At 43.2% G+C, this 8,853-nt stretch overlaps 1 protein-coding gene across 1 annotated transcript in view; it reads left to right on the top strand.

Moving 5' to 3' along the window:
- The window catches only part of CFAP20 (cilia and flagella associated protein 20), a 30,422-nt gene extending 22,251 nt beyond the window's left edge, over positions 1-8,171 (top strand). Inside the window, exons 2-6 of the mRNA XM_007520085.3 lie at positions 3,272-3,351; positions 4,359-4,470; positions 5,904-6,092; positions 6,392-6,502; positions 7,752-8,171. Coding sequence (XP_007520147.2) covers positions 3,272-3,351; positions 4,359-4,470; positions 5,904-6,092; positions 6,392-6,502; positions 7,752-7,757 — 498 coding nt within the window. The 3' untranslated portion in view covers positions 7,758-8,171. The remainder of the gene's footprint in view (positions 1-3,271; positions 3,352-4,358; positions 4,471-5,903; positions 6,093-6,391; positions 6,503-7,751) is intronic.
- Positions 8,172-8,853: the final 682 nt, after the last annotated feature.

The raw sequence follows: 8,853 nt of genomic DNA on the forward strand, positions 1-8,853 counted from the left end.
CCCCTGTATTTTGTTCCTTTTAATGAAAGAATGAAGTTATAATGTAGAGGCTAGTTGATCAAGCATGTTATAAATCAATATGTGCATCTTACTGGGAGACTGTTAGCTCTTATCAGCATGTCTGCATCATGTTAATTGGAAATGATTTCCTTATTCATTCCTTCTTCACCAAATCAGGCTGATTTTCCACAGCAGCTGTGGGCTAGCAAGTAGAGGAGGAATATTGCCACTTTAGCTGGGGAATGAGGTGGGCAGTGTCGGCATGTGCTACACAGACCCAAGTCTTTGTGCTCTTAATCTCCTTTGGAAAGAGGCCCAGAACCCAAAGGGGGTGGGACATTAGATGGGGCCAGCTCTGTTTGAGAAGCACTTCAATGTGACGTTTGTTTCTTGAGAACCTAAAAAATGCCATGTTGGCAGAGATCTGGGGCCCATCTATCCAGCATTCTGTCTCTGACAGTGCCTCTGGGGCCTTAAGGCTAATCTGTGGGAAAGTAGTTTTCACAGTGACAGTCTCACAGGCTTTGGGATCTCTGGCCACCTGAATAGTCTGTGGGGCATACGTTATCCAGGAATTAAAAGAAATCCTCCTTGAACCTCTTCATATGTGCCAGCTCTTAGGGTGACAAATTCCAGATGTCAGCAGATATTTGAATGCTTAGTTTATGCTTACTACCACCTAACCATTTAAAGGAAAAAAAAAGAAAATGATGCTTAATACTTGATCATTAATACTTTAAAAAATATATATTTCTTATGTTTTTTTTTTTTTTTTTTTTGCTTCCAGGTTTATTGCTGGGGCTCAGTAAATCCACTGCTCCTGGAGGCCATTTTTTTCCTTTTGTTGCCCTGTTGTTTATTGTTGTGGTGGTTATTATTATTGTGTTGTTTATTGTGTGTTGTTATTATTGCTGTCGTCATCGGATAGGACAGAGAGAAATTGAGAGAGATAGGGAAGACAGAGTGGAGGAAAGAAGGATAGACACCTACTGACCTGCTTCACCGCTTGTGAAGTGACCCCCCTGCAGGTGGGGGACCGGGGCAACTGGGATCCTTCCCCCAGTTGCACTTTGCGCTCAACCTGCTGTGCTACCACCCGGCCCCCAATCCTTAATACTTGATCTGTACCTTTTTTTTTTTTTTAAAGAACTTATTTATTCATGAGAAAGACAGGCGGAGAGAAAGAACCAGACATCACTCTGGTACATGTGCTGCCAGGGATCGAACTCAGGACCTCATGGTTGAGAATCCAGTGCTTTATCTATTGCACCACCTCCCGGACCACTGATCCATACCCTTAAACTTAGACTTTTTGAGAACACAGGACTCAGTTGTTTCTTGTAAAGTGGGCGTTGATGTCAGATGTAAGGCCAGCTCTTTAGCCACTGTGCTACCTCCCAGGCTGCCAGTGATGTCAGATAACAGCCAGGGAAAACTCAGCACACCACCAGGTGGATCAGATTCACAGTAACAGTGTTCACAATGACCAGTGAGTGAAAACAGAAGGCCATTTTATTAATCATCTATGTTGGAAATGCAATTATTGGACACCTGAACATTTTTTTATTAATTTTTAATTGGGGTTAGCAGGCATGGAGAAGGAGATAGCGAGACGCCTGCAGCCCTGCTTCACTCATGAAATTTCCCCGCTGCAGTTGGGAACCAGGGGCTTGAACCTAGGACCTAGCTAACTGTGATGTGTGCACTTAACCAGGTGCACCACTGCCTGGCCCCCAACACCTCAACATTTTTCTCCCCCTATTCACAAATCTAATGGAAAATCAAGTGATTTGAGTTGCTAGATTACAGCCAGAAAAGCCATTTTTATTACATCTAGAGAAGACCAAATTTGACTGTCCAGTACATCTTATTCTAAGCTTGAATTGATCTTTTTTTTATGCTTTGGCACATTCACCCCCAGATAGTTCAACTCCTTTTTTTTTTTTTTTACCAGAGCACTGTTCAGCTTTGGCTTCTGGTGGTGCAGGGGATTGAACCTGGGACTTTGGAGCCTCACACATGAGAGTCTGTTTGCATAAGCAATATGCTGTCTTATCTGCCCCTGACCCCTTAATGCTTTCATTTTTTGGTTGCTACCTTCTTAATGACCCCCAACAATCCCCTTCCTGCTAAAGTCTGGGCAGGGCAGGGGGAGGTAGCATAGTAATTATGCAAATAGACTCATGCCTGAGGCTCCCAGGTTCAGTCCCCTACACCACCATAAGCCAGAGCTAAACTGATCTTGGGGGTGGGGCAGGGGGTGGAATCTGGGCAGCAGAGGGCCATGAGAAGCCTGGTTGTTAATCTTAACTCGCTTACTTAAGATCGTTATTGACGGTCCCAGGTGTCAAGATCCATAAAGTGAAAGCAATATGACCACCTTGTGGTTTCCGTTGTTAGGACTAAGTGAGAAAATGAGTGTTTCTAGTGCATAGTAGATACTCAGCAAATATTAATGGTCTGAAGTAAGTTGATTTCTTGGGAGGAAATTTATCCTAATTTACACAATGCTGAGTTGTTAGTGATTCCTGTGGTGGTTGATGGGACCCTCTGTAGAGGTAATTGCATGCCTTGCTCATATGTGAGCTTTGGTATACTTGCAACAACAATTTTCTTAAGATTTGTTTTCTGGGCCAGGTGGTGGCTCACTTGGTTAAGCACACTGCAGTGTGCAAGGTTGCAGGTTCAAGCCCCTGGTCCCCACCTGCAGGGGAAAGCTTCATGAGCGGTGGAGCAAGGCTGCCGACGTCTGTCTCTCTCCCTCTCAATTCCTCTCTGTCTATCCAATAATAAATAATCAGAAAAAAGGATTTGTTTTCTGTGGCTTGGGAGGTGGCACAGTGGATGGGGTCTTTGGACTCTCAAAACATGAGATCCTGAGTTCATTCCCTGGCTTCACATGTGCCAGAATGATTCCCTGGTTCTTTCCGCCTTCTCAATCTCCCTACCTCCGCCCTTCATAAATAACAAATTATTTTTTAGAAGAATCAAAAAATTGTATGCTTATTAACAGATGGCAGGGAGAGAGGGGAGTGGAAACGGGAAGGAGAGGGGGAACACAAACACACCAGAGCATCACTCTGGCACTTGTGATGCTGGGGATCAAACCTGGAGTCCCTTAGGCTATTATGTCCAACACTCCAGCCACTGTCACTCTCAGGGCTGCCACAGACTTCTGTGTCTTCCTTCTGGGGCCACTGTGGTTTTCTTTAAATGATACTGAAATGCCAAATATTTCAGTACTAACTAGTTTCAATTGTCTTCCTTACAGGTACGGAATGGGCACATCAAAAGAATCACTGATAATGACATCCAATCTCTGGTGTTAGAGATTGAAGGAACAAATGTCAGGTAGGCTGTCACTCTTTTCCCCCCAGAGACATTGTATAGCAGGGAGGTTAATAGCCTAGACCTGCAGAGTCAGACTACCTGCTGCAAACCTACCCTGCTGCTTACCGCTTATTTTGAACAAGTTGTCTAATACCCCAGGCTTTCGTTTTCTCATGGGGAAAATAGAGGGAATAACAGCATACCCTCCTTATTGGGCTACCATGAGGATGTGGTAAGTGAATGCATATAAAACACTTAGAACTGCTTAGGATATAGTAAGTGCTGTGTAAATAGTAGCTACTATTTTAATACCTAACCAAGAAGTATTTGATCAGGAAGGGAATAGCACTGCAGTGACTATCTAGTGGGTGGCTGGTATGGTTTTCAGTGCCACAGTCCTCTTAGCTTTGATTTTCTGTCATTTGATAGTTCTCTGGGACCAGAATTGAGTATTCTCTCACTGGAAGAACTCTCTCAGTCTCACTGGTTTGGCTTTGTTTTTCAGATACCTTGTTATTGACTTTTAGTCCTATGTTAAACTTCTGTTATATAGTCTAGATTTCTTTCTTTCTTTCCTTCTTTCTTTCTTTCATTTATTTATTTTCCATTTTGTTGCCCGTGTTGTTTAACATTGTTGTGGTTATTGATGTCGTTGTTGTTGGACAGGACAGAGAGAAATGGAGAGAGGAGGGGAAGACTGAGGGGGGGGAGAAAGAGAGACACCTGCAGACCTGCTTCACACTTGTGAAGCGACTCCCCTGCTGGTAGGGACCTGGGGGGCTCGAACAGGGATCCTTATGCAGGTCCTTGCGCTTTGCGCCACATGCGCTTAACCCGCTGCGCCACTGCCCAACTCCCTCTTTTTTTTTTTTATGTCAGCTGACTTTAGCATTAAGGGGCTATGGCGTGACTTACTTACATGGATCTTTTAAGTCTTCCTTCTAATTTATCCTCTTGGTCTCTGTTATTGCTGTACATACCATAAAGGAAAAGACAAGTGTGTTTAATGGTATTTCCTCTCTCCATAGCACCACATATATCACATGTCCTGCAGACCCAAAGAAGACATTGGGAATTAAACTTCCCTTCCTCGTCATGATTATCAAGAACTTAAAAAAATACTTTACCTTCGAAGTACAAGTAAGTTATGTACACGTGAATGTGTGTGCTCGAGCCATACCAAAGGTGTCCCTGTCAACTTACAGGGAAGAAGTGGCACCAGGGAATCTCACATCCTCTTGTGCATATTCTCTTCTGTTCCTGCTCTGTGTTTGAAGCAGAATTTGTTGTTATAATGTGAATTTTATGTTAGTGATCATAATGCCAAAAAAAAAAATAGTAAGCAAATTCTGCACCCCATAATGACCTTGAGTCCATACTCCCAGAGGGATAGAGAATAGGAAAGCTATCAGGGGAGGGGGTGGGATACGGAGTTCTGGTGGTGGGAATTGTGTGGACTTGTACCTCTCTTATCCTATGGTTTTGTCAGTGTTTCCTTTTTTTTTTTTTTTTTTTTTTTCCTCCAGGGTTATTGCTGGGCTCGGTGCCTGCACCATGAATCCACCGCTCCTGGAGGCCATTTCCCCCCCTTTTTTTTGCCCTTGTTGTTGCAGCCTCGTTGTGGTTATTATTATTGCCATTGTTGATGTTGTTCGTTGTTGGATAGGACAGAGAGAAATGGAGAAAGGGGAAGACAGAGAGGGGGAGAGAAAGATAGACACCTGCAGACCTGCTTCACCGCCTGTGAAGCAACTCCCCTGCAGTTGGGGAGCCGAGGGCTCGAACCGGGATCCTTATTCTGGTCCTTGCGCTTTGCGTTACATGTGCTTAACCCACTGCGCCACCGCCCGACCCCCCCAGTGTTTCCTTTTTATAAATAAACATTAAAAAAAAACATTTAAAAAATTAAGCAAAGAAATAGAAATAGTAAGCATATGGGGCTGGGTGGTGGTGCGCCTGGTTAAGTGCATATATTAGTGCTCAAGGACCCAGGTTGAAGTCCCTGACCCCTACCTGCAGGGAGAAGGCTTCATGGGTAGTGAAACAGGGCTGCAGGTGTCTTGTCTGTCTCCCCCTTCCTTCTTAATTTCTGTCTCTACTCAATAATAAATAAATACAAATATTTAAAAAGAAGGAAAGAGTAAGCATTTAGTAATTCTATAATTAGTGACTGTAGAATTTGAAAGCTTGAGGGTAACTGCTTGATACTGGTCATTGGTCTCTGTTCAAGTCCTGATTTTTTGAAGGGAAAAATGTTTATGAAATCATTTCTATGGTCTGAGGGGCTGCAGAGTATGTTGTTATGTCTTGTAATGTGTGCACTTAACCAGCTGCGCACCACCCGACTCCCATGTTGTTATGTCTTAAGCAGCTGGCGTTGTCTTGGCAACAAACAAGATAAACTTGCTACTTCCGGGCCATCTGCATTCAGTATGACCTGTATCTGGCCTGTTTATTCTCCCTTGGGTCTCAGTCTTGGGAAACCGGGCTGTGCAAGTTCAGGCCCTCTCTTGTTTTACCAAGGCTGTTTCTTCTGAGGTGGACTCAGTGTGACTCCTCTCTGTCTTCAACAGGTACTAGATGACAAGAATGTACGTCGGAGGTTTCGGGCAAGTAACTACCAGAGTACCACCCGGGTCAAACCCTTCATTTGTACCATGCCCATGCGGCTGGATGATGGTTGGAACCAGATTCAGTTCAACCTGTCAGACTTTACTCGGCGAGCATATGGGACAAATTACATTGAGACTCTAAGAGTACAGGTACTGGCTGCTTTTCCACAGAGTTCCAACTGGATGGGGAAGTTTTAGGCTCTTTCTGTCTGGTACTGTCTTGTGTCCCAAACGACAGCATAGTTCAGGTTTCTAACTGAAGGTCACTGTCCATGGGACTTTGACTGCAGCAAGGTTCAGGATGGTAGGTAACTGCTTAGGTATTGTAGGAGGAAAGAAAATCTTCCTCTCAAGGAGATGACTTTGACAGTGTGTTGAGGGGGACTCTTGGACCCTCAGGAAAAGGACAGTCATGTTTTAGTCTCTTAAAATAGATCTTGCATCCACAGATCCATGCAAACTGTCGTATCCGACGGGTTTACTTCTCAGACAGACTCTACTCAGAAGATGAATTACCAGCAGAATTCAAACTGTATCTTCCAGTTCAGAATAAGGCTAAGGTAAGCCTAACTTCTCTAGAAATAAGCCTCCCAGTGAGTTGGGAAGTCTGTTTCTGGAAAGTACCTTACCCTAGAGTTCAGCTTGAGTCTCTAATGATGCTTTGGAATAGTTTTTTTTTAAAAACCAGAGCACTGTTCAGTTCTGGCTTATGGTGGTGTGAGGGATTGAACCTGGGACTTCGGAGCTTCAGGCATGAGAATCTGTTTGCATAATATTATGCTATCTTCCCTCCGCCCTTGGAATAACTTTAGATTAAGATTTAAGATCTGAGGTATTCCTCCATTGTCAGCACTGAGTCAGGAATGATCTGTGATACATTCGGTTACCCTGTCTCTGATTCCACAAAGTGACCTCTTTCTTCCTGGGGGGCATCCTCCTGCATCCTGTTCACAGCTATTCACTGGGAAATAGTATCTTTTTTTTATTTTTTAGATTATTTTCCATCTGAACCTCTTTTTCTTTTTAACTTCTTATTTATAAAAAGGAAACATTGACTAAACCATAGGATAAGAGGGATACAACTCCACACAATTCCCACCACCAGATCTCCGTATCCTATCCCCTCCCCTGATAGCTTTCCTATTCTTTATCCCTCTGGGAGCATGGATGCAAGGTCATTGTGGGATGCAGAAGGTGGAAGGTCTGGCTTCTGTAATTGCTTCCTCGCTGAACATGGGTGTTGACAGGTTGATCTATACTCCCAGCCTGACTCTCTCTTTCCCTAGTGGGGAAGGGCACTGGAGAAGCGGAGCTCCAGGAAACATTGGTGGGGTTGTCTGTCCAGGGAAGTCTGGTCAGCATCATGCTAGCATCTGGAACCTGGTGGTTGAAAAGAGAGTTAACATACAAAGCCAAACAAATTGTTGAGCTCTTTTTTTTTTTTTAAGATTTTATTTATTTATGAGAAAGATAGGAGGAGAGAGAAAGAACTTGACATCACTCTGGCACATGTGCTGCCAGGGATTGAACTCAGGACCTCATCCAAAGCTTTATCATTGCATCACCTCCCGGACCACCCATCTGAACCTCTTTATTAGTCCAAATTACTGTCAGCTGCCTGGTTCCCTCTAAAACAGTAGTGAATACTTACATACTTATCTGATAACGTGTGCATTTCCACACAGCCCAGTGTCCCCTCAAGTGTCACCAGAGGTGGGGAGAGGAAGGGTTAGTAGCACTGACTATTTATTTTCTAATAGTATAGACTGACACTACTTTTCTGTTTGCCTTTTTCTCCCCTCCCTCCAGCAATAACTGGAAAGCAACTCAAGGGATAGACCCTGGATTTGACTTAGTTTAAAAAGGAAACTATCTGAAGGACAATGCCAAAACCAAATATTTATATTAGTTTACTGTGCTACAGTTCTTTTAGCTACGACTCGGTGTCTCTTGTTGTGGGCACTTAGTGACCAGGGCATAATTGCATTGTATGTACAGTAAGGGATAAGCTGTCCTTTGACACACGAATGCTGGAGTTTATCCTGCTGCCTCCCCAGTGTGTGGGGGAAGATACATTTACCATGAACTTACAGAATTAAAGATGTCCCACAGGGAAATTTCAAACCAATATTTCTTCCTACGGTTTGCTCTTTGTTTTATATATTATCTAGATATATGTATATGTTGTGTAATACTCATAATCTGGAAATGAATAAAATGTTAATATTCTTGGTTTTTAAATGTGGTTTTCTTTTGTGTCTTTTTTTTTTTTTTTAAATGGTGATATTTCTCTTTCATGATTGAAAATAATGGGAAGTGGCTTGATGGCCAGAGTTTTGGACTTGGGAGCATGAGGTCTGGAGTTTGATCCCCAGCATTACATGTACCAGAGTGAGATGCTCACTCCCTCCATCTCCTCCTCTCATGTTACCAAACCTTTTTTTATTTCTTTAAGTTACTTTTTAAATTTTTATTGCCACCAGGTCTTGGTGCTGGCACTAGAAATCCACCGATCTCAGCAGCCATTCCTCCACCCCCCCTTTTTTAAATTATTTATTCCATTTTGTTGCCCTTGTTGTTTTATTATTGTTGTTGTTGATAATGTTGTCCATGTTGGATAGGACAGAGAGAAATGGAGAGAGAAAGGGAAGACAGGGGGAGAGAAAGACAGACACCTGTAGGCCTGCTTCACTGCCTGTGAAGCGACTCCCCTGCAGGTGGGGAGCCGGAAGCTCAAACTGGGATCCATACTCTGGTCCTTGTGCTTTGTGCCACTTGCACTTAACCCACTGCACTACCACCCAACTCCTGTAAATTTTTTTTTTAAGTACTTCTTTTCTTTTTTTTTTTTTTTTTTCATTTTCTAATGACTTTTATTCTCTTTATTTCCTCTGCATCCATGCAAAGGGAA

Source organism: Erinaceus europaeus, chromosome 2 (genome assembly GCF_950295315.1).
Source record: "Erinaceus europaeus chromosome 2, mEriEur2.1, whole genome shotgun sequence".
In the NCBI taxonomy this organism is placed as follows: Eukaryota; Metazoa; Chordata; class Mammalia; order Eulipotyphla; family Erinaceidae; genus Erinaceus; species Erinaceus europaeus.